Source organism: Maylandia zebra, linkage group LG14 (genome assembly GCF_041146795.1).
Source record: "Maylandia zebra isolate NMK-2024a linkage group LG14, Mzebra_GT3a, whole genome shotgun sequence".
In the NCBI taxonomy this organism is placed as follows: domain Eukaryota; kingdom Metazoa; phylum Chordata; class Actinopteri; order Cichliformes; family Cichlidae; genus Maylandia; species Maylandia zebra.
In genome coordinates, this window is record NC_135180.1 from 40695577 (window position 1) to 40722428 (window position 26852).

General features: G+C 37.9%; 1 protein-coding gene across 1 annotated transcript; it reads right to left on the minus strand.

Moving 5' to 3' along the window:
- Positions 1-721: 721 nt before the first annotated feature.
- Positions 722-20546, minus strand: LOC143421993 (butyrophilin subfamily 1 member A1-like). Its single transcript, XM_076892060.1, has 4 exons — positions 20540-20546; positions 1993-2334; positions 1060-1341; positions 722-732 (listed from the first exon to the last, which is right to left on the minus strand). Exons 1-4 carry the CDS (start codon positions 20544-20546, stop codon positions 722-724), a joined length of 642 nt encoding a protein of 213 aa, XP_076748175.1.
- Positions 20547-26852: the final 6306 nt, after the last annotated feature.

A 26852-nucleotide genomic window follows, 5' to 3' on the forward strand; every position in this document is an offset into this window, starting at 1 on the left:
CTACTCCAGTCTACATGTCAAAGTGTCCTTTTTGCCTCCACCCATTAGGAGTGTGAGCATGTGTGCAAGTGTGAAACAAAGTGCTTTGTTGCATTTTAAAAAATTGTTTGCATGAAAGTGTGTTTGGGTGAATGAGCCTAGTAGTAAAAGGAGCTCTGAGTGCTCAAATAGACTAGAAAAGTGTTTTTTTCTTGATCCTTTTCACTACAGATTAACAACAATTTTTAATGCAGTGATGGTTTTCCTAGTTTCCTACGTGTATTGCATGTCTTGTTTATTGCCTGATGCATTATATAATTATAATTTCTGTATGGTTTTGTTATTTCATGTTAAGTTAAATTTTGGAGAGCCTTGGGCTTATTTAGTCTTATTTAGTCTTTTTTGTGTTCCCATTCTGTCCAGTCTTGTCTTTGTATGTTTGTCTGCACATTTAGCTATATTTCGTTTTATTTTGGTAACTGCTGTATTCTGTGTGTTGTGTTCTTTTCACATCCCTCTACCTCCGTATGTCTGTAGTGTTCAGTCTGTCTCCATCTGTTCAATGTTGTGTCGTGCTAGCTGTGTGTTCCCAGGCTTTGTATTCCCAGTGCTTCCAGGCCTACCCAGAGCTCTCTTGTTCTGTATTCCCTAACCCACTCTCTGGTTTTGGACTTTATATATTCTTCAGATTTCCCTGCACCTGTTCGAGTTTGATTTCTGCCTTCAGCATTCTGGATTGGGGTCATCCTTGAACTGGTACACATAACATAGGGCCTTCAGATCACAGAGTGGAAAAAACAAAACAAAACAAAAAGACACCCCTTCCATAGAGAGGTATTTTGGTATTTAAAAAAAACAAACAATTATGTCCAAACATCCACTGTCAGATGTTCCACTGGGTTCTTTTTAAATTATAGAGATTTTTAAATATTGTTGCTTGTGTCCATTTGGAAACATCTTTTTTCAGTTTTAAGATTTGATAATGATCTTTTTAGTGCAATCAATTAACTATAGCATTTTAAAAAAAATCAAATTTTGCTTTTATTTATATTTCTAAAGATTAAAAGAAATACAATTTACCTGAAACATGTATGTGTGTCTCTCTGCTCTGTTTCATATCCCTTTGCTGAACTCTGCACGTGAAGCTGTTTTTGTGTCTCTTCTCCACAGTCACTCTGCTGCTGACAGTGTAGAGGTCATCAGGACCTCTGAGGGTCTCTGTAGGTCCAGCAGAGAGGAGGTTTCCCTCACCGTCCAACCACAGCAGCTCAGGCTCTGGATACCAGCCTGCAGACTCACACTGTAACACCACCCTGCTGGTGTTTATGTTGATTCCTGATATTGTTGGTAATGAAAGAGAGCCTGAGGATGCCAAAGAGAAGAATGTGTTCTTACAGAGCACAGTGTTTCTGGTCAATTATATCAGCAATAAAAATGGTTTAATCAGTTTGGATAAAGGTTCCCTCCAAGCGTACTGTGCAGAGTTATATGTTCTAACAATAATTTACTTCTGCAAATTGTTTATTTCCAGCTGGAAAATAAAGGTTGAACTGTTGCTAGAAAATGTCACAGTTCAAGAAACTGCCATGGTGCTATTGCCAGTTTCACACAAGGTCATAGTGTACACAGCTCTATTAGGATGAAGATGGAAAACTAAGATAAATTATTTTCAAAAATATTCAAAACCTGCATAGGATCAACCTTCTTATTTCCTGCCATATACCGGTAATGCAAAAATCAAAAAATATATGCACCATTGTAGTTGGTAAAGGACAAAGTGACTGGTGTGTGATAAAATAATGGAAAAAACCAGCAAAGACTGGACTGGATAAAGTTGATTACTTAAAACAGCTTTATATTAACTGCAACAGTTTCATGTAACTATACAGCCAAATGGTCCCCACGGCATATAAAGAGACATCTTTGTAAGGATCACTTTACTGTGTGTTAAAGTTTTTCCTTTAATTTGTCATCAATTTGTATCTCACAGTGTACTGAAAAATGTCAACTTACCAACAAGAAGTTCAATGATAGATTCTTTGTGCTCTGAGGGAAAAAAGCATCTGTATCTGCCATTATCAGAGTGTTTGACTCTAGTGAGTTTCAGTGAAAGGTCTCCCTGCTTCAGTTTGTCAGTGGACAGTGATGTCCTTCCTTTGTAAGATGGGTTTTGATTAACCAGATGGTTTTGGCCCTCGTACCACACATGGACAAATCTGGGATCCAGGTCAGGTCTCCCCCACTCCAGAATCTCAGAAACAGCGTCTGATGGAGGTTCTAGGTGGCATGGTAAGATGACATCCTCACCAACTAATGTGATTATTGTTTGAGATGGTGTTACTGTCTCAGACTGACCTGAAAAGCACAGGACAAAGTTTATATCTTACAGTCACATTAATGTTTGTGGATTCTTTGCAGCTGACTCTTGATTGTTTAATTTTATTTCTATTGTGCTGATGTATATGTGCAAAATCGTGAAATATCTTCAAACCTTGTTTAACTTTATATTGAGTTTAAAGTATTCAAATTAGTTGATGAGGTTTGTGTAGAAGTTACCTGTCTTAATATCTATCAGAAGGAGCAGGATCACAGAATGGTGAAAAAACAAAGAACATAACTGAGGTTTCAAGATGAGCTGGCCATACTGGGGAAACATCCTGGTGCTCTGGAAATAGAAAGAAAAGAAGTTCTGGGAGACGAGACGCAGGTAAGTGACGGACAAGGTAAGCGACCCATGTTGTAGGTGACGTCAGACGCCGGAGATTTTGGCGGAGAAAAAATCTCCGGCGGAGAAAAAAAAGCAAATGGTAGCATAGAGTTTAACAAAGGTTTTTCAAGCTTCAGTATTACCAAATATACTAATCAATTGTCATATTTAACATCATCTATCCTATCACCTTTAACACCCTGGATGACAACGGGGAGAGTTTAGACGCTCTCCAAGATTACATCGACCGCTGTTTTCAAGATTTAGTAATGAAGAAGGCCCAGAGTGCATCCTCCCCGACCAAAATTGAGACGCCGTCATCGAAGAGATATCGCCCGGCAGACTCCCCCGGTACAACATCGCCTGCCGGCAATGACATCGCAGACATCCTGGAGTCAATCGACAAGCGATTGTCCAGTTTCGATGCGAGGCTGTCCCTGGTGGAGATTTTACACCGGGAATTTAAATCTCTGAGAGAATCCCTGGAATTCAGCCAGCAGCAGGTGGAAACGCTTGCCGCTGAAAATGCCACGCTACGGGAGTCGGTTAAATCTCTCACCGATAACGTGACCCAGCTAAACATTGAAAATAAAAAAATAAAAGAGTCCGTTATCGATCTACAAGCCCGTAGCATGAGATATAATCTTGTGTTTTCTGGTATTCCAGAAACTGCCAGAGAGGACGCGGAGGCAACGGTGAAAAGCTTCATTAAAATCCACCTGAAGCTGCCGGAGGACACCGTAAAGAACATCGATTTCGATAGAGTGCATCGCTTGGGGGGCGTGCGGTCGCGGACCGGGAGACCACGGCCTATTGTGGCCAAATTCGGTCAATTCAAACAAAAGGAACAGGTGAAGAGTCGCGGCAGAGAGCTGAAAGGAACGGACTTCAGCGTGAACGACCAGTTCCCCAAAGAGATCCTGGAACGACGCAAGGTCCTGTTCCCAGTTCGACGTAGCTTTATCCAGAAAGGCTCCCGTGCTGTCATCGCCGTGGACCGGCTCTACGTGGACGGACAGCTGTACCGCGACCCCGGCACCACACCGTGGTTATATTAACTGCACTCCAGATAAGAACCCGCTACACTCTTTTCTTATTCATTCACACTCTCTCCTTTAACATGAGTTTAACCTAGTAATATCAATATGATGTCATAGCAGATATAACACCGTCACCCTCCGTCATTGCTTTAATTGGAATGTTTCCGTTTCGTTTCTTTTTTTTTGGTGTTGCTCACAGTTCATGTGGTTTCTTTCTTTCTCTTGTCTTTCACTGCTGTGGTCACCTACTTCCCCACTCACCTACAAACAACACCCTCTATTTCTCCATATTTTCACAACACGATCACGCAAACACATCAGCTCAACGGCAGCACATTCACAACAGCCTAACAGCACGCACAGACTTGCAGGACACATAAGCAAGCCACGCTTGTTCATATTAGTGAATATTCACACACATAGTCAGACTTATGGAGTCTCTCACCACACTTCTTTTTCTCTTTCTATTTACAAACAAGGGATGTTTCCATATTCTCTCCACCTGTCTAAACGAAACACCCAGCATACATCATTAAACATACACGCACAATTAAGGGCATGCTGAGGTTTGTCACATGGAATGTAAATGGAGCTGGCTCCAGAGGAAAGAGGTTAAAGATATTTAACCAGCTTAAAAAACTACAGGCAGATGTTGTTTTATTACAAGAAACTCACAAACCTGTCACAGGTTTAAATGAACTTAAAACACCTGAGTTTCCTAACGTGTTTGCAGCCTGTTATAATTCTAGACAACGGGGAGTAGCAATTTTAATACATAAAAATGTTAATTTTACAGTACTCGATACAGTTATAGATCCAGAGGGTAGATTTCTAATTATTAAACTATCAATATTGAACAAAAAACTATGTATTGTAAGTATATATGGTCCAAATGTTGATGAACCCTCATTCTTCCACGGATTTTTTAGTGCACTCTCTGAACACCTTGATTGCACACTCATTCTTGGCGGTGACCTCAACCTTGGACTAAATGAAGAAATGGATAGGCTCAACACAACAGGAACTCAGCCTAATTGGCAGTCCACAAATATAATCAATCAGTATATGAGCGACTTTGGTCTTTGCGATGCATGGCGCTCTCTTCACCCCACCAGTAAGGAATATACTTTTTTCTCGCATGTTCATCACTCTTACTCTCGTCTGGATTATTTTTTGGTCAGCAGCTCACTGCTGTGTGACATTTCAGACACTGAGATTCATCCTATAGCTGTCAGCGATCATGCTCCCGTATCCTTAACACTAATACACAAGAATAACACTACGCCAAGAAAAAACTGGAGATTTAATATATCACTACTTAAAGATGAAGACTTTATTAAATATTTTAAAAAGGAATGGACTTCATATTTAGACTTTAATGACACTCCCGGAATATCTGCTTCTGTTCTATGGGAAGCAGGGAAAGCTGTGATGAGAGGTAAAATAATTTCTTTCTCATCACACAAAAAGAAAGAAGAAAACAAAAATATTCAGGAATTAGAAAAAAACATCAAATCACTAGAAGAAGCCTACACGTCCCACCAAGATCAGGAAACATTGAACAAAATATGCAAAACAAAACTAGAATTAAATGAAATTATTAATAAAAAAACACAATTCCTTATACAAAGACTACGCTTGCAGAATTTTGAACACAGTAACAAATCAGGTCGATTTCTAGCTAACCAGCTAAAAATAAATAAAGAAAAAATAACTATATGTGCTGCTAAAGATTTATCGGGGAACACAATATATGATCCTGGATGAATAAACAACATTTTTAGGGATTTCTATGAAACTTTATACTCACCACAAATAAACCCATCTAAAAATGAAATTGATCTGTTTCTTGACAACGTAACTCTTCCAAAATTACTAGACAGTCAAGCAATGGAACTGGATTCGCCACTGACGCCAAGTGAACTCCAGGAAGCCCTGATAAGTATGCCCAATAATAAGGCCCCAGGTCCAGACGGCTTCCCTGCAGAATTCTACAAAGAATTCTGGATAATTTTGGCACCAGTATTCCACAGCATGTTGCAGGAAATCGAGGAAAAGGGCAGACTACCACCAAATATGAATTCTGCCAACATTAGTCTCCTGCTAAAACCAGGCAAAGACCCTTTATTTCCCTCAAGCTATCGTCCAATTTCTCCTTTAAATGTAGACCTTAAAATAATCTGCAAAGCTCTCTCAAAGAGATTAGAGAAAATGACCCCCCTCTTAATTCATCCTGACCAAACTGGTTTCATAAAAGGTCGGCACTCCTCAACAAACACTCGTAGATTACTTAATTTAATAGACTACTCATACGATAAAAACATCGAAACCATAATATTATCTCTAGATGCAGAAAAAGCATTTGACAGAGTTAACTGGAAATTTTTATTCGCAACTTTACACAAATTTGGTTTTGGGAACTCTTTCATAAACTGGATAAGAATATTATACAATTCCCCAACAGCTCGTATCAGAACAAATGACCAGACATCCTCCAGCTTCTGTCTCCTGAGGGGCACCAGACAGGGATGCCCACTCTCCCCTTCACTTTTTGCAATTTTTATCGAACCTCTAGCAGCAGCATTTAGACAGGCTACAACAATTAAGGGCATAAAATGTAAGAACATAGAACATAAAATCAGTCTCTATGCGGATGATGTGTTGCTTTTTCTGCAAAACACACAAACCAACCTCTCTGAGGTAATTACTTTAATAAACTGGTTTTCAAGAGTTTCAGATTACTCAATTAACTGGCCAAAATCTACAGTTCTCCCCATTAACTGCTCCTTCCATAATTCTTCCTCTGCCCCACTGCAATCCGGAAATATTAAATATTTAGGTATTAATGTCTCTCCTAAGCTTTCAGACTTAACTAAATTAAACCACATCCCACTTCTAAAGAAAGTAGAAGGCGATCTGACTAGATGGAAATCTTTACCCATATCACTCATGGGAAGGGTCGCCACTATAAAAATGATGATCTTGCCAAAAATAAATTACTTATTTTTGATGATCCCTAACAAAACATCACAAGATTGGTTCAGATCTCTGGATTCATATATTTCCAAATTCCTTTGGAAAGATAAACCCCCGCGTATCAGCTTAAAAACGCTACAAAGAACCAAGGATAGAAACAGAGGCAGACATGAGGTTTAAATACACAGAAGGATAACGAGGGAATGAGACACAAAAGGAGGGCACAGCTGGGAGTAATCTGACCTGACGAGACAGGGGAAAAGTAAACTGAACATACTGAGATCAGACATGGATCTTCAGTAAGTAAAACAGGAAACACATACACGTAATGACATAACTCACAACCTTAACACAGACTGGGGGACACAGAACATAGGAACATGAACCATGAAACAGAAGAGTACAAACACCCCAGGTAACCAAAACCACAGAATAATAAAAAAAACTAAAACATAAAGTCACGGACTCCAGATCATGATATTAAAGGTTTTCTTTTAATTCACCCATTCACACAACCACTTATTTCTATGTAAGCCTTTTTATTTAACATTGACATTTTTATTTAACATTGACACTATTACTCCATAAAAGCACTGCACAGCATAGAGGAGCCACCTCGACAGGACAAGGTCACTTTTTCGAGGATGCTCACATTGGACAGAGAAGAGAGATGATTTGAACAAGGAGTGAAAGAAACCATCTATGTCCACTTTGAATGACCATCTTTGGGCAGAGGAGGTGACTCAGACATCAATTGTTAGTTATCTAAAATGCCGTTTGAGATCCCTTCTCAGGTGCCTGAACCACCACTAACATTTTGAGTCAGGTGAGCTTGATAAATCACATGATGAGGAAGGAAGCCTCACAGTGGTTTCACTGAAAACTTCTGCTAATAATGAGCCACTCCTTGTTTGACACCTTGGCTCATGTGATAAGACATATGATTCACACTCACACTTTAGGGACTTTTCACCTTTTGGTTTTAAAAGTGAAGACGTTTCTTGGATGACAGGTGATAAGTCTTCAAGAAATTTGAATAAGTCCAGTCTTTCCAACCCCACTAGTGCCAAATGCACACACAAATTTACCAGTAAATCTTTCATTATTTTAATTGCAGGGTTTCTGATTGTGTTGTTACCATTGGCATTTTCAGTTGGAGAAAATACTTTATTTTATTTATTTTTTTACTTTATTCTATTTTCCCATTTTGCTGCCACAGATCACCCCCTCTGTAATCTGTCTTTGTTTGTTGATGTGTGGGGGAGCGGCATTTTGTGATTTTTGTACAGTTGATCACAAAGTCCAGCACAGTCTAGTGATACATTAACTGCAAAAAAACAAAAAAAAAACAAAAAAACATTCTTAGATCTATCTTAGATAGAGATCTAAACCTTTTCTCATTAAAAAACAAACAATTGTGTCTCTGTTTTAGTTATCACACCCTGCCAAGGAAGAGGAACAGAGTTTACTGGAAGGTGGGAGAGTACAAAAAACAAACTTACAGCGAAGAAAGAAAACCTCCATGTGACCTTGTATCTTAGCTGTGTGTCTGAAAGTAGTATGAAACTATGTTAGGATATAAATAAGGGAAGGTGACGAGACTGCCTCTGAGCTTCCTCTGAGATTGCAATAGCATGTTTTCCTTGCAAGAAAAAAACTGATTTATCTGACATTGCTTTTTGGTGCAAGTATCTGATCCTAAGCTGTGTGTCGCTACACAACTATCATAAAACCACATAAATGTATAATCATATTTTATAGTGCTAGGTGGAAATCCAAGTCTTCTTAATTCTTGAGCAAATAAAAACACCTGATCTCTTTCTAACTTTTTTTCGACATACATGCATTTCAAATATAATTTAAACTTTAAAATGAATTCATTACATTATTTTTTTTTCTGTAACAGTGAAAATCCCATCACATTTGAACAGTCATACACACATACGATTATAAACACTTCATGTTTCATTTAGATCATGCAGTCTTACTACAATTAGATTTCATTTTGACAAACATTCATTTTAGCATAATTCCTTTAATCCAGTTATATAGAATACTTCATTTTACTTTTTCCTTAAAAGTCTGTGTTTGTCAATCAAACTTTACCCAAAACAATTTGTTTTTAATACATCATGTATTTTAAAAGTCATACATTCCAAGATCAGTGCCTCATGTGTGTTGCTATCCTGCACCACCCACACATACACACCAACAACAAGATCATTTTCTGTATTTTCTGTTTCATTACACTGGTTAACTTAAAAATATTCATACTTTATATGCCGGGTTATAATCTGATTATTATTAAGCAACTGAGCATAATTGACCTTCAGCAAAGCCATCATTTAATTCTATTTCTCTGGTTGACTGGCTCATATGTATGATGGGTTGAAGACAATGTTCTTATGTTTCTGCATTCTTATAGATCAGCACAAAGTTGCCAAGCTCAACGATGGCTCATGTCCATACACACATAAAACGCAGACATTAGAACCGTCATTGTCCATGTTGCAGGTCATTATTTTGTGCCAAATAACAGCAACAGTAACCTCAAGCTGTTTCATATTGTATGTAAGATAAAGACTGGAGAAACCCATACAACGGAAAACAAACAAACAAACAAACAAACAAACAAACTACGACTATGGGAAGACAGGACAAAGAGACTCAAAGAGACTAAAAAAGATGTGAGTTAATAAGAAAATCCACTGCTTCCTAGGCCCATTGCAGTGGGTTCAGGGTCACCTGATCAGGGACTAACTATATGTTTTATCAAAATAGAAAGTTTTGATGACGGCGGTCGCATCTTTTTCGCTCTCCCTGCCTTATCTTCCCTGCTCGGCTTCTATGTCCTCATCTAGTCTCGTCTAACTCTAAACCTCTGAAAGCCTCTCTGTCTCGTTCTTGCTCTACACCGGGTCACTCTCACGCCATACCTGCCCTTGTTGCTTGTCATGTGTTTCTATGGTGTATATTAAGATTCATGTGCTTTTTGGTGCTGAGGTGTTTTTTCTGTTCTCAAACTGTTCTGTGGGGAGTTCTTTTTTCTCCATTTTTCTCACCTCATGTTGTGTATTTTTGTTGTTGTTCTTATCAGCCTACCACTCTGACCTGTCTCCCCAATGTGATGTATGTTTGGTCGGAGGGTTCCTTTGTGAGTGTGCATGCGCCAACCAGCATGCTGCCTGGTGTAACCCATAGTTTCCTTCGGAATTAATAAAGTAGTTCTGATTCTGATTAAGACCAGTGTTAAAAGTAGAGAGAATGTCCGTCTCCTGAATGCAAACTGGAAGCTGGTTCCAAAGAAGAGGGGCCTGCAAACTGAAGGCTCTTTCACTCCATTCTACTTTTAAATACTCTAGGAACAACAAGTAAGCCTGCAGCCTGAGAGCAAAGTCTGGTCATTTGATATAGTACTATAAGGTCTTTGAAATAAGATGGGGCCTAATTATTTAAGAGGTGTGTGTGAGGGGCAGGATTTGGAATTTCAACTTCATACTATCATTAAAATGTAAGAAGCAAACAGCCACTTCACAAGCGCATGGCACAACATAGAAGAGCCACCTCCACGGGACAAGACTCAGCAGTCCATCTGCATCTAAAGGTCAAAGGTCACTCATTCGAGGATGCCAATGTTCACATTTTGGACAGAGAGGACAGATGGTTTGAAAGAGGAGAGAAAGAAGCCATTTATGTCCACTGTGAGCGACCATCTTTGAACAGAGGTGGTGGTTTACGACACCAACTCTCTGCCATCTATAATCCAGTTTTGAGTTCCCTTCCCAGACGCCTTAACGCCCACTCACATCCTGGGCCATCTGACCTCAGGAAATCACATGATAGGGTGGGGCCAGGTTTCACAATGAGCTAACCCGAAACCCTGGCTGATTGTGACCCACACCCAGTTTCACACCTTGGCTCATGTGATTAGGTAGAGGATCATCAGGGGGTCCTTTTGTCCCTCTTTGGGGGGAAACTCCCACTGGGTTTAAATCTGGGAGAATAAGAAATGACATTCCTGAGCAACTATGAAGAAATTAAAATTTAGTACAGGTTAAAGGGGAAGCACTGTGGCATGGTTGTTAGCACTGTTGCCTCACAGCAACAAGATCCTGAATTAAAATCCACCAGCTGGTTTGTTTGGACTTTGTATGTTCTCCCTGTGTTTGCATGGGTTCTCTCCAGGTATTCTGGCTTCTTCCCACAGTCCAAAGACATGCAACTAACAGGGTTTGGTGATTGGTGATTCTAAATAGATGTGAATGTGAGAGCAAATGGTTGTCTGATTCTGCGCGTCAGCCCTGCGATTGACTGGCAACCTCACCTCTCGCCCTATAACAGCTCGGATTAGCTAGTTTACTTGCAGGTCTTAAGACTTCTTCAACTGTTACTGTAACATGTAAATATTTTTTTTAGGAAAACCCCAGTCAGTTTCACACAAAAATCATAGTGTGCACAATATTTACATGGATTTAAATGCCTGCTACGGTATCTATTTCTTGTGATGGAATAGTAAAAATTTCTCTCATTGGACATATAAGTAAGAAAATAATGAATAAAGAAATAAATCAAAACAGAGCATGCTCTAGTGTAGCTGCTAACAGGTAAAGATACTGCTGTATGATAAAAATAACGGGAAACCCAGTCTCATCAAGATATTGGGCCACCATGTATCAATAAAAGTGCTAAACACTCCTGTGACATATATATCAGAGGAACCTTCAGTTTTTACACCAAATAACACAAATTGTTTTGTTTTTTGATGACGCTCATGGAGAGTAATGTCTAAATCCCTGATAACAATCTGCCATAGCTTTTCAGGTTAGAAATATGTAATTCCTGGAAAATAGTGATCACTTAAAACTTTATATTAACAGAGATCATTCCCTGCAAGTGCACAGTTTGATTCTATCTATGACAGCCCAATGCTTCCCATAGTTTAAGAAAGGCATTGAATCCCCTTACTGCAGACATCAGTGGTTAAAGTTTTTCTGTTAATATGTCATTGACCTGTATCTTACTGTAATTCAAAATGTGTAGCAAAAAATAAAAATAAAAATGTGCCACTGTCAGAGTGTTTTAGAGAGTTTCCACCTCCACTGGGTCCAGAGGGCATCCTAGAACAGAGCTGGCCCTGCAGATCAGCCTGTTCGATCTCTTCCTGTCCCCGGCTGAGATGCTGCCGCCCCAGCAGACCACACAGTAAAAGATGGCTGAGGCCACCACAGAGTCATAGAAGGTCTTCAGGAGTGGGCCCTTCACTCCAAAAGACCCAAGTCTCCGGAGCAGATACAGCCTGCTCTGCCCTTTCCTGTAGAGGGCTTCTGAATTATGAGTCCAGTCCAGTTTATTGTTCAGATGAACACCAAGGTACCTGTAGCTGTCCACAGCAGTCTATCTGGGTCAGATATAAACGTTTAGGTGTAGTTTATTTTCTTTGTGCTAACTTTTTCCAGTCAGTTACAATAACTCGTACTGCGTACTAGCTAGCACGACAGAGTTTCTATACTAAGAAGAAATTACACGCAGCAATGAATTTTGTTCACTCACTCAAATTTAACTTTTCTTCGCTCAAAATAAATTTCTCCTCAAAATGCAACACTTGCACCTGCAATTTTTTTTTTATGTGTGCTCAGAATAGTGGCACAAAAATAACGCCATACATCTCCTCTACTCTTTGATGTTGGAGACTGCCTCATGGATGAAGCAAATCTGTTAAAGAAACGATTCAGTTCATTTGCCCACCTCAAATCCCTCCCAGGCAGAGAGTTCTGACCTTTGTGGCCCGAGATGGTTCTAAAGCCTCTCCAGACTTTGCCAACGTTGTTTGGTCTTCCTGCCTGAGTTTTTCAGTGGACAGCGTTGTCCTTCCTTTGTACTGTCGAGATTAGAATATTATTTTACTGTTATTATTCATAACCATTATCATTACTATTGCATTACGTATCATTTATCATTATCATTTCATCAGAGCATTTATTGAAGCTGTTGATGTTACATTAAAGTTTGTATTTCAGGTGTGAGCATAATTACATAATAATCTTTCATTGCAGGTGCAACTGTAATAATTTTATACACATTGCATTTTTGTGCTAATTAAAGAGTTGAAGCTCGGTCAGTTAATTGATGATGGTCTGAAGCTTCGGGCAGCGCGACGTCTGGCCGATCTATTGAGTAATTTAAGGTGACCCAAGCTATGAAAGGATTGCATACATGCTTACAATACACCACATATAACCTGTAAACAGAATAGAGGCCTGTGTGTGTTCAGCAGCCTGCTGCATTGGAGTCTGCCTGGTAACAGATGACTCAAACGGAGTCAGGAAGTATACTTCTAAAATGTCTTTGTTTGTCGAGTGAGGTCATGCACTGAGGTCAAGACACACATAGGCTGCCTGTACACATACACAGTATCTAGACTTGTTTTGCTCGAAACTGAAAAGTTGTTTTACCTGCATACGTGACAGTTTAGTTCCACAGAGAATAGGGCGACTCTGGCTATATTCTTTAGATGATAAAATCCAATTTTGGTCACATGTTTAATATGTGGGATAAAACCAAGCTCAGAGTCGAAAATAACACCCAGGTTTTTCACTTGTAGTGAAGGACATAGTGAAAATGCCTGTAATTTAGACAAGAGTTTCTCTCTCTGAGCCTCAGGACCGATGATTAAAACTTCAGTTTTGTCCTGGTTAAGCTGTAAAAAGTTTTCTGCCATCCAAGATCGTATATCTAAAATACAGTTAAAAAGGGCATCCATTGGTCTGGTGTCATCAGGAGACACGGAGATGTACAGCTGAGTGTCATCCGCGTAACTGTGGAAGTTCACTCCATGCCTCCTGATGACACTGCCGAGAGGCAACATATACAAATTAAAAAGTACAGGGCCTAAAACCGACCCTTGAGGCACACCACATGTCATTTTATGGATCTTAGAGGAGCATGTATCCATACTCACCATAAAAGTTCTGTCTGAGAGACAGGAAGTGAACCAGTTGTGTACAGCACCAGAGAGGCCCACCATGTGTTTCAGTCTGTTTAAAAGAATAGAATGGTCTACTGTATCAAAGGCTGCGCTTAGATCCAGTAGCACCAGGACTGAGAGCTTTTGGGAGTCCCAGTTACATCTAAGATCATTTAAAACCTTTAGGAGAGCCGTCTCTGTGCTGTGGTTCACCCTAAATCCAGACTGGAATATCTCCAGGATCTGTCTATCATTCAAAAAGTCATTAATCTGAGTAAAAACAAGTTTTTATAAAATTTTACTTAAAAATGGTAAGTTGGATACAGGTCTGTAGTTATTAAAATCATTACAATCCAAATTGCTCTTCCTCAGAAGGGGCCTCACCACCGCCGTTTTAAAGGCAGCAGGGAAGACACCCAACTGAAGAGAGCAATTCATCATGCATAAAAGCTCAGCCTCAAAAAATCCATAAAGTGTTTTAAAAAGTAAAGAGGGGATTGGATCTAAAAGACATGTGGTGGGTCTATGAAGACACTTAAAATAAATTTCCTGTGGTTGGAGACCATTTTGTGGAACTTTTTTGTATTTACAGTTTTGAGGGATAAGCCTCTTAAATTTCTCTAACTAGAAATATATGTTAAAAAAGCAAAAACGATTTTCAAATGTTTTGTAGTTTATTGCACTTTTTTGCAATTTATGTAATTACTATGCACTTAATGCATACATATGATTAAAATTTGGGCTATAATGGTTGTATTGATGTATATCAACTTGAAATGCTCCCAGAAATGGCACTACAGCATGTAAAAATATAATATCAGCTCTGGCGGACTTGGTTCTATGGTACGTCTTAAAGGGTTAAATAATCAGGCCCCATCTTAGCTTAATTACCTTGTAGTACCATATCACCCTATTAGAGCACTTCGCTCTCGCTCTGCAGGCCTACTTGTTGTTCCTAGAGTATTTAAAAGTAGAATTGGAGGGAGAGCCTTCAGTTTTCAGGCCCCTCTTCTGTGGAACCAGCTTCCAGTTTGGATTCAGGAGACAGACACTATCTCTACTTTCAAGATTAGGCTTAAAACTTTCCTTTCGATAAAGCATATAATTAGGGCTGGACCAGGTGACCCTGAATCCTCCCTTAGTTATGCTGCAATAGACGTAGGCTGCCGGGATTCCCATGATGCATTGAGTTTTTCATTTTCAGTCACCTTTATAACTTAGTATGTATTAACAGACCTCTCTGCATTGAATCATATCTGTTATTAATCTCTGTCTCTCTTCCACAGCATGTCTTTATCCTGTCTTCCTTCTCCCACCCCAACCAGTGGCAGCAGGTGACCGCCCCTACCTGAGCCTGGTTCTGAGGTAGAGGTTTCTTCCTGTTAAAAGGGAGTTTTTCCTTCCCACTGTCGCCAAAGTGCTTGCTCATTGGGGGTCATATGAACGTTCGGTTTTTCTTTGAATGTATTATTGTAGGGTTTACCTTACAATATAAAGTGCCTTGAGGTGACTGTTGTTGTGATTTGGCTTTATCTGTATAAATAAAATTGAATTGAATTATTTAAATAAAAAGTGCCAAAGTTGACATAAAACAAAATTTGTACCACCTTAAAAACTTACCAATATTATTTTAGCATTGCAGTGCCATAATATTAACTCGCATATTAATTTGGATGATGTTTACTTTTATATAACGTAATTAAGTAACTACATAAAATAAACCATATTGTTTCCACCTGTAATTCCCACCCTGTATGTCTTGTGCTCAGTAACAGTGGTTCTTTCTTGTGACAGTTAAAGAAAAAAAAATCCCCCACATGTGGCTGTGATGTCTATGCTGAACAGGAAAAGGAAGTACTGTAGTACCCTATCCCTTTCATTGTATCTTACTTTTATTCAGTCAAATAGTGAGGCCCATGCAAGGTACAATATGGCAATTACAGAGCTCTGCATCAAATTGAGTGAGTACTGATCCTCCTCCTGCATCTAAATCAACATTAAAATAAAATCCATTTATGTGTATGTCTATTAAGCCTTTTTGAAAATTAAATATTTGTCAATTAAATACTCTTTTCACAACTCGGATTTATTTATTCATAAAGTATATATGACTCTACACTGAGTTAGTTTGTGACCTCACATTTAGGGGTGAGGATGCAGGATTTAACTGGTCCTTTGGTAAAGTTTTTAAAATGCTTCTAAAGATTGCTCTAAACTAAATGAATATAGAAGCCACACTAGTATTTCCGATATCTACTTAAATATTTTAAAAAGTGACACTTGTCTGTGCCTTTAAATACATGTCATTTACAGCACATATGTGATAAATGTACTGTTATTGACTGTATTGACACACATATATCAGTATCAATGCACAACTGTTACAGATAGAAACATTTATTTTGTTTTTAGTTCATATTTCCTATGTTTATCCTTCATTAAAAAATAAAAATAATTTTCCAATAGATCACTAAAAGTAGTTGTTTAAACATACTGTAAGATGTGGTTATGTTTGTACATTTCTGGGGTACATGAAGTTGTCTTACACATAAAGCCATCTGCAATCTGTCATTTTTTGTCTCTACAGTGGTGAAAGTACTGCTGCTGCTCATGGCTCAAGACCAGAAATATTGTATGTATGCTAAAAATGAAAGCAGACATTTGCTAATTGAATACACTTGCTGGTCACTTTATTAGGTACCCCTTGCTTGTAACAGGTTAAATATAATGACAAACGTGTTGCTGAATCAGTGAATCAGTGACACCCCTGCATGGATGCTCTGTAACATCATGACATTGGACATTAAAACCAGTTTTCAGACTTTATTGTTTTCATTAGACAAGTTGGGAAATTGTGTTTTAAGATGTTATATGATGTTATAGGACAAGGCCAGAAAATAATACCAAAATATATTATTACTAATATTTGTATAGTTATTTTTAGGGTTGCTAACATGACATTAAGGTGTGCTTTTAAAAAAACATCTAAATTTGTTTATGACTAAGACCAACCCGTCTGGCACCATGAGACATTTAAAGTCTCATAAATCATATTTCCCTCCCATTCTGATGGATGATTAAAAATTTAGTCAGTTGTCTTTAGGCTGTCTATATGACAAAATGTGTGTGTATAAATATTTCCGTTCATGGCTTACCTTTCCATTCTCCTGCAAATGAAAAACTAAATGTCTTGTACTTTGATTGTGGTTTACCTGCAAGAGGACGATCCCTGTTTACAGTTTTTGAAGAGTAGATATCAAATGTCAGAAGCAATCTCTTCATCTAATTTTATCTATTTACTTATTGTTTTGTGTGTGGGAGGCGCTTCTCTTCATGTCCATCCAAACAGACTGCAGTTCTTTGAATATGATTCCATCTCTTTCAACTGCTCGGGGTTTCATGGCCCAACAGAATGGAGAGTGATCAAAAAGCTTGGTTTAAATTCTACTCAGTGGGAAACATCAACAAGAACCTTGTACATCAAACCTGCCTTTGAGTCACACAGTGGAGAATACTGGTGTGAAAACCAAGATGGAAGGAGAAGCACAATGGTGAATGTCACTATCACTGGTATGTTTCACAAATTTCAGCATGCTTGAGAAAATTTGAAATTTTGTTTTAGATAATCTCATAGGTCTTTGCAAATATCAGTGGTCAAACAAAACACTGAGAAATTATGAATATGGTTAATATGGCTCTTGCAGTCATTCTTGTTTGATTGAAATTTGTGCTTTTCTGTGGTTGTTTCAATTGTTGTTTGTTTTTATTTTTTTTGAGCTCGAGATGTGGTCCTTGAGATTCCTGCTTTTCCTGTTAAGGAGGGAGGCAATGTAACTTTGGGATGTAGAAAAAAAGGAATGCCTTCCAATCATCCAGCTGATTTTTATAAAGATGGTCACTACAGGGAGACTGGATATGGAGGAAAGATCACGATGCACACTGTTTCCAAGTCTAATGAAGGACTGTACAAGTGCAGTTTTTCTAAAGGGAAATCACCAGAGAGCTGGATGGCTGTGAGAGGTGAGATATGACAATCATTTAACACAATAAGTGCATGATGTTTTTAAATACAAATGTAATGTACAAATGGACATGCACTAGTTTCTTTGTAATACTCAAAGCTTTGTGCAGAGGTGCCAGAAGAAAATCAAAGTTTTAAAACAGGTCTATGTTCAGCAAATATAATCTCAGAATTTGAAATATCAAGGATACTAAGGAAATGTTTGAGCTTCAAGAATAAAGCCAAACTGGGGGCTTCTTAAAGAACTCCTTTTCTAAGAAACAGTGACACTTTCAGCTAAATCAGTGTCAGCCTTGAAACATCCTTACAATGACTTTTTCTATGTCACAGTGCATAATGTTTACCACGATAGTTAATGCTTAGTGAGATAATAATGTTATTATTATTTTATTAGAGGTCACAAAACTAGTGCTAAATGAATTACATCAGTTCACCGCTGGACACCATGGAGGCCATGGTACCATGGTGTCAAAATAATTTATCCAATATATTTCTAGAATTATCAGGATTCATCTTCTGGTGACCATTACTGTAGAAACTGTCATTGCAAATAATTTGAGAGTTATTAATTTAGTTGATCTAGTAGGAAATCTAACGCTGCATTCACTCACGCAAAGTATTATAAATTACATTGTTATCCACTCTATTTGAAATACTCACAGAAATCACCAAAATACTATACTTTATTTTCTATTTAATGTATCAGCAACATATATTGCTTCCACACCTCAAGAGACAATACCTCAAGATGGTCAAGCAACTGAACAAGAGAGCTCTCCATCGATGTCCACGGTGCTTTCCATCCTATTGCCAGCAATCTTTCTCATTTTGGCTGTGGCTGTGCTGATGGCTGGACTACATTACAGGCAGAAACACACAGGTTTTGTTCTTTCTTTCTTTTTATGTCTCTTTATTTATTGTGGAAAGAGTTTGAAGTTGAAAAGAAAAGTAAATAACACAACTGAATTCTTCAAAGTCAAATTTATTTATATAGCACATTTAAAACAACAATTGTTGACCAAGGTGCTGTACATTTAAGCTAATCAAAAGAAATAAAAACATAGGAAGACATCATAAAAATTTAAGGAAAATAAACATAAAACAAGAAGATTTGAGTAAGAAGTAAGAAAAATAAAAGTAGTACAAACTCATTCTGATTTAAAAGCCAAGGAATAAAAGTGGGTTTTGAAAGTGTCTAATGTTTGGGAGGTCCTAATGTAAAGGTGCAGTTTGTTCCATGATTTAGGAGCAGTTACACAGCAAATGCCCGGTCTCCTCTGTGCTTTAATCTGGACCTCAGGACAGCTAGGAGCATTTGATCTGCAGACCTCAGTGATCTCGCAGGAGTGTACCAATTTAAAAGACCAGAAAGGTATGTGGGTGCTAACCCGTGCAATACCTTAAAAGTGAAAAATACAAACTTCAAATCAATTCAAAAACTAACTGGCAGCCAGTGTAAGGATGCTGGTATGGGAGATGTGTGGTCTTGCTTGCGTGGGCTGTTTTTGACCAGCTGCAGTCAGCTAACGGATGACAGACTGACACCTGAGTAAAGGCTATTACAAAAGTCCAGGCGAGATGAAATGAAGGCATGGATAGCTCTCTCAAAGTCTCTAAAACAGAGGAGTGGCTTCACTTTTGCAAGTAGCTGGAAATGAAAGAAACTGGTCTTATATATGTATACATTATATATTAGAGAGAACCCTGTAAATGTACAGCAGCAAAGCAAAAAAGCAGAAAGAGAATGTGATTTTGATTGATTTAATTGATATTTATTGAAATATGGTTATTTAAAAAAAATTGAAGGAAAATGTGATGTGCCAATTATTTGTTTGTTCTCAGTTTCTTTATTTCTTCTTCTTTTTGTTTTTCACCCAGGAGCAGGCTCTTCTCCTGCCATTTCATCAACAGGTGAGTAGTTCATAAATGTAAACTACATTGCATAACACCGCATTTATGACAATGGCTTCATTAGTCCAGTAGTCATCTCTCCTGCATAGATTTGAGTCCCAGTGCACTAAATTGTAAAAATTGTAGAAAATTTCTCCATTATGTTTTTGTCACCACACACTACTCATATCATTTTTTAAATGTCTTTCAGTGTATGAAAATGTTCAGGTAACTGATCTACAAATGGATATCTACGACAATGACACAAAATAGAAAGAGAAAAGAGGTACTAATTTTACATCATTTTATTTATGTTGCATTTACAAAATCTATGTATATCTTAACTTGTATAATAATAATTATAACAACAAAATTTAGAGCATTCTGTATTGAAATCTTTTTTTTAATATATTTTTATATTACTTCATCATTCACTGAGAATGGGACACAAAGCACAAAAATATGTTACAGACTCAGTCTAGATTAAATGCCAAGGATATTAACATGACTTTTCAAATGGGTTTTGAAACTAATGAGAGTGGTCTTGGTGATGGCGTGTTTCCTAATGTGAATGGCCAGGCTGTTTCAAAGTTTAGGGGGAGCTAAAACAAAGATCTGATCTCCTCTGATCTTTCTTGGTAAACCAGAAGCAATTTAATAACCGAAAAAAGTATTAAAATAGTATAAAGTATTAAAATATTACAATAAAATCCAAAATGCTCAGGTAGCCGGTGCAAGAGTGAAATATGCTCTCAAATAAACAGTCCACATAGTTCCCCAAGTTCCCAAATAAAAGGCAATAATAAAGCCTGGTCGAAATGAAGGTATGATTTACTTTCTCAGCGTTAAAGGGGGAGCTGAGGAACCTTTCTTACCCTTGGTAAGGGCCACAGCCAGTCAAAACTAGCTCTTAGAGCAACATTTATGTATTTCCTAAATGTAAAGATGTTGTTAAAACTCACCTGCCATGCTTATTACCAAGGGTGTTTTGATTTTTTCCAAAGGGCCAAGATCACCTTTAAAGTAGGCGTAATGTGAGTGAAGTTCTTAATAGAACACAATGTTTCAACATATGAATGCAGCACTTAGTTTTAAAGAACCAAAACTTGCATAATCCAATTCAATCAATTCAGTCTACAATTCATAAAAGGTCATTGAACATGTTTAAAAGTTTTATTCAGCACTATGATGCGCTTTTAAACAATTCTTAAAAAGATCTATCCAAGTGATGGTTGAATGGATCGATGATTTTGTTGCTTTTCATGTTGCTTTAGCATTTACTTCTGTCTGTTCAACATGATTCGTTGCTCTTAAACCATCTGCTTTGAAGTAAGAGCTACGTGTATCTTACAGCATTTATTTGTGTTGCTAAAACACATAAGCAACCTTGTTCTCTCTCTATTTGTTAATACCCCAAGAGATGGTTGTTTTTTTTTTTTATAAGACACAGTATGCTGTCACTTTTAAATACATGCACTGTGGTTAGCTGCTATTAAGAGTGAGGTTCTGAATGTAGAGGAGTTTGAGTTGAACATGTACTGGCATGTGAAGTGATTAAAGATTGAGCTTATCTAAACTGCCTTCCTATTTGAGCTTCCATCATACAGTTTCAGTTTTTCTTTTTAATGGTAGTGGTTTATTATAGTTTAGCAGTTATACCACAGTGCAGTTTTACTTTAGATGCTGATAGATACGTTGTGGTTATTGTGACAATAAACAATAGGTTTTTGCTTAACCTGAAGTAGACATGCTGTGTGACAGATATAGCTGTACCTGGTCAGCCCAGCGTGGCCACACATGTTTTTGTTTTGGTTCTGTCTTTCTCTTCCCTCTCTTGCTCTCTCGCTTATGCCACTCTGCCTGGGCGGAGCTCAGATTGAGTTCCTGCCCTTGGCCCATGCACCTGTAGCTGATTACTGGTGATTCCTCACTATTGTTTGCTGGCTCCTCATACGACAGGGGCACTGTGCTACGTGTCACTGGAATATTGAGTAACTCAAGTTAGTGTTTGCCCAGCTCTCCAGAAAACTATCGTTTCTTACTACGTACTTGCTTATGAGTAACCCTCATCTCCTTGTATAGATTTTTCCGGAACCCTGTCGTACCTTCACCCCTGGACCCGTGAGCGTGAGTGAAGCTGTTTAGCGTGGAGTTTTGTGTGTGCGAGGAGCGAGAGTAGCGGAGCGTGTGTGAAGATCTTATGTCCCCCTGACTCCTGGAACACTGGCCTTTCCACCCCACGTGTATATAGTGGACTCGGTGTGGATTAATAAAGAACTGTTTAACTGTACTTTCTGTTTGCGCCTGAGTCCACCTCACCAGCCGTGACAGTACCTTACAGCAGTAGAATAATGGCTATGTAATACTACTGGTTGCCTGCCTTCTAAAGGCCAAACATTGTTCGCAGTAAAACAAAAAGCATTTGGTTTTCATGAGGGATGTGAAAACAGAAGATAAAATGTGGTCTATCTAAAAGAGAAAGAAAAGAAAAATATATTATTATATTTAACCTTAAATGCAATGGTTTTGAATGATTAAAACATCAGTTGCCTCAAGGCGCTTTATATTTTAAGATAAACCCTAAAGTGATACACACAGAGAAAAACCCAACAATCAAATGACCCCCTATGAGCAAGCACTTTGGCGACAGTGGAAAGGAAAAACTCCCTTTTAACAGGAGGAAACCAGACTGAGGGAGGGGCAGCCATCTGCTGCGACTGGTTGGTGTGAGAGAAGACAGGAAGAAAGACATGCTGTGGAAGCGAGCCAGAGATGATTTTAAATAAGATGGGGCCTTATTATTCACAGAATTTTGAATTCAATTCTGGATTTAACAGGAAGCCAATGAAGGGAAGCCAATATAGGAGAAATCGGCTCTCTCTTTCTTGTCCCTGTCAGTACTCCTGCTGCAGCATTTTGGATTAACTGAAGGCTTTTCAGGGAGTATTTAGGATATTCTGATAATAATGAATTGCAGTAGTCCAGCCTAGAAGTAATAAATGCATGAACTAGTTTTTCAGCGTCACTCTGAGATGTTTAGAGATGTTGCGCAAACGGAAGAGAACAGTCTTACATATTTTTTTCTCAATGAAGGACAAATGTATCCATGTGTGTTCATTAAAGGCTATTTAAAAATTAGTGAATTCATATTTGATACTTTTGCATACACTGAGACATGTATGGTTCTGCTTTAGTATTCTGTGCTTATGCCTCTGACAATGTTAAGAAAAGAGGATGTGCAGTGGTGAATTTGGTGGCAGTCTGACGACTGCAGTGTTGCTTCTCCACAGTCAGCTCTCCGACTTTCTCTGTAGGTTTAGCACAACTTAGAGGTTGTAAAGAAGGCCCAGCAGCATCTCCACTTTCTGAGGATGCTCAGGAGCATCAACCTGAAGCAGGAGCTGCTGACTATCTTCTACCGCTGCTACACGTGCTGACATATTGCATCTCTGTGTGGTTCTCGAGCTGCACAATGGCATACAAAGGGTCATTACCATCACCCAGAAAATCATTGGCAACCCCCTCCCCTCCCTGGAGGACCTCTACATCACCTGCTGTCTCAAAATGGGATACAGCATTTCTATATCTGTTATTTATTATGATTGCTTCTTGTCTTTCTTTTAGCAACGGTGTGCTTTTAGCTCAAATTTCATTGTAATATTGTACAATGTATGACTGCACAGTGACAACGAGTTAAAGAGTTAGAATTTTTGTGATAGACAAATAACCTGCCCCACCTTTCACCTTATGATCACTGGGATAGGCTTCAGCCATGAGAAAACCTGAATTGTATCGATGGATGGATAATACTGTGTAATGATACTTTGGAACATTTTTAATGTCAACCAGTAAGTCCTTTAAATAGTTTTGTGATGTTGTCTGTTTCCTTTGCTGCACTCCATATTCTGGTGTGTATTTTCATGTGCATTAAAAATATAAATTGATGTTCAGTCTATGTTTTATGCATATCCCCTCACAGAGCATTAGGAAATGCTGAATCCCTTCATAAATTAAAATGACTACATTTGAGTTGAGCTAAAAAACATCTGACACTACCAAGCTCTTGAATATTTATAGGCCAAGTAGTCATTTGGCAGTATATTCAAAGCACATTGTATTTTAATAAAAGATATGATTGAAGGACATAATGAATATTCATTATATTTACTCCATCAAATGACTCTCTGCTTTTGATATTAAAATGACAAACTGTAAGTAGCAAACTAGATGCCCTTTCCCCCCTTTTTTTTTCAAACTGTAGTTTTCTATTTTTTAATTATGAATACTTTGGTGTACTGATCTAAATTTGAATTTAATCAGTTGCTGGTTTACACACTCTAATCAGTCTAATCAGCAAGATCTGACATTAATCCTACTTGTATATCAAATGTTGGAGAATTTTGATTTTGAAATCAAGAGGGAGAGAGAAGCAAGTTTGCAACATGAATGTCTCTGGCATGTCTAGCACAGAGTCAACCATTTTTACAGCCTGAATTGAATTTGTTTGATTAAGAAGGACAGGCACACAGCTTTTATAGTTCAAATGGTGGCAAATTATTTCATTTAATAGTTTAACATAGTTGTCTCTTGGATTGGTAGCAACACATTAAAATGAACAGGTGTTTTGACGAAATGTACAATAATACAGTATCAATGCGGCCCTAGCAGGGCCTCCTGAAACTGCCCTTGTGTGGGTGTGGTGTTGTTCTCTCTCCGCCTCTCCCTTGCATTATTGATAAGACAGCGTTGCTGGCTGTTTAGATTAAGATTATTTGTAATAAAATCATATTATGTACTGAACACCTCTGTCTGGTTTCCTTTCATTCCGTTCTGGACCCATTTATTACCAGTCCCCACACTCAAACCCCTAGACCTCTTCGTGGGGACGTAACAGGTACTTTACAGTATTTTAGAGCAGGTAGAGACAATAGTGATTATTTCAAAATATAGAAGATTTCTATTACCATGAAAGGTCAAATCTATTGCAAGTTAATAAAACCCTAGCAAATACAGAAATTCTGTAAAATGCTGTATGGAAAAACACTACTGAAGAAAAGAAATAGAACACACACACAGACACCACAAGTTTCAATAAAACACAAGAGAAACAAAAAACATAGCAAAAGTTTTAAAAAAAAATAAATCACAAAACAAGTGTTTTTGGGGAGACAGTAATATGACAGAACAGCTGCAGAAGTTGGCAACCTGAGATAAAACGTACATAGAAAATTATATATATATATTTAATATTTCTGTTTGTTTATTACATTTTAATAGCTTTTTTGTGCTTTTGTAGCAGTCTTTTTTATTATATATTTTATTGCAGTCTTAAGTAAACACTATTTAATACTACAGTAAGTCGCTTCTGCAAAATTAAAAAATATGCATAAATAAAATGAAAGAAAGAAAGAAAGATGGAGTTAGTTATAGTTATATACTAACTACAGTAGTGTATCCACTGCAAATAAGCCACAACAATACAGATTTGTTAAACTGAAAAAATATGCAATTATTAGGTATTTATTTTCTTGATTTTTGGAATAATGAGGAAGAGTATTGCAAAGGGTAGCTGTGCAGCAAGTTGATTTACAGTAGAGGGCAGAAAAGGATAACTTGGATGGCATGGCCATGTGCACACCCCTTTGTTTATAGCTAATTTTAGTATTAGTAAGTCTGTACAGCAAGGATCCCCAGGATCTCATGTAAAGATTATGGCTATCAAAGTTTTAAGCTAAATAATATATGCCCAGGACATTTACATTGACCCAGGAGATGTTTAGTTAGCCAAAAGTATGAGAAACCAAAAAGTTCCCATAAACATATCATCCAGTCCACTACTAATCATTTCAGTCAATGTTTTGTGTGATGGGATCTTTTTTTCCTTTCTTTCTTTCTTTTGGGGGGGGGGGGGGGGGGGGGGTTGTTTACGGCTCTCATGGTTCAATGAGGCTATGTCACTTTTTTTAAATTAAAAACAATATATCAAAACTTTTTTTTACATTGGAAAAACCTACATATTAGAGCTGTCAGTTGATTAAAATATTTAGTCGCAATTAATTGCATACTTATCAATAGTTAACTCATGATTAATTACAAATTAATCACATATTTTTTAATCTGCTCTAAAGGAATTTTAACAGGATATACTTCATGTTTCTAACTTAACAGTATGGGAGTGGAAAAAATAAACTTGCTTTATGCAAAAATGTTTATTTTATTGCAACAATTCAAAACAATGAAAAATACAATGAAAAGTCCAAAATATCCTTCAGAAAAACCTCAAAGGTACTGAGTACTCAAAAATATGCTACAAGGAAACTTTAGCCTATACCCCCACACAGTGTAACTGTTTAGTTTACCATTAGACACAGTTAAGGCTCACAAAATATATTCCCATCTATGTAGAATCAAAACAGGGAGACACAATAAAAAATTAAAAATAAAAATACAATAAATAAAATGCATATGTAACAATGAGGAGTGTAATACATAAGTCTATAAAGTGCAGTTAGGTTATAATTTATACACAGCAAAATCTCCAGTGTTAAATTAACACTGGAGAGTGTCTATATGGGTCCACACCTCTGAGTGTTAAATACAACACTGTTGAGTGTTAAATTAACACTTTTGACAGTGTTATATGTTTAAAAGTAACCTAGTCAGTTTTGAAGATTAACAATGGCTAACACTGAGCAGTGCTGATTTTCTAACACTGGAAAATAACTCAAAATGTTAGAAATATTCCAATGATAGAAAATCAGCACTGCTCAGTGTTAGTCTTTTTTGGAAGGGGGCTGACACGCACTTGGAGGGAAAGGGGTATTCGGCGCACGCAGGGTGGATCTAAGAGGAAAAGGAAAAGAAAATTTTAGGTGAAGATACCAAACAATTGGTAAAAAGTGGCAATAAACATGGGGAGAGTTGGAGAGCTCACTTGTCACACTGGCAGTACAGGCTCGGGCGAGAATCTCCGGGATGCAAAGGTAAAGATGAGATTGATCTCTGTAGTGATCCCGGAAATACGGCTTCACCAGCAGCTGACAGGCAAGCAGCTAAGGATACAGGACAACAGTTAAGCAGACAAAATACAAAACATGGGTTGGCCGTAGTGCACACCACAGAGATTAACAAACACGTTACCACTCAGGGAGGCAACAATACTCCGACACCAGACGTCTGTCACGCTGCTCCTCTATAATGCTCCATCAAATGATGTCTGATGTACCGCCAATGTGCTAGCATCCCGTGACACACCGCCCCGCCTACCTGTGCTGA

What these genes read in the sequence shown, in the direction of transcription:
- LOC143421993 (XM_076892060.1), bottom strand. An exon ending in TATCATTGAACTTCTTGTTG is followed by an intron (nt 1,342 to 1,992) that starts GTAAGTTGACAT and finishes TGGCATCCTCAG; the next exon opens with GCTCTCTTTCATTACCAACA.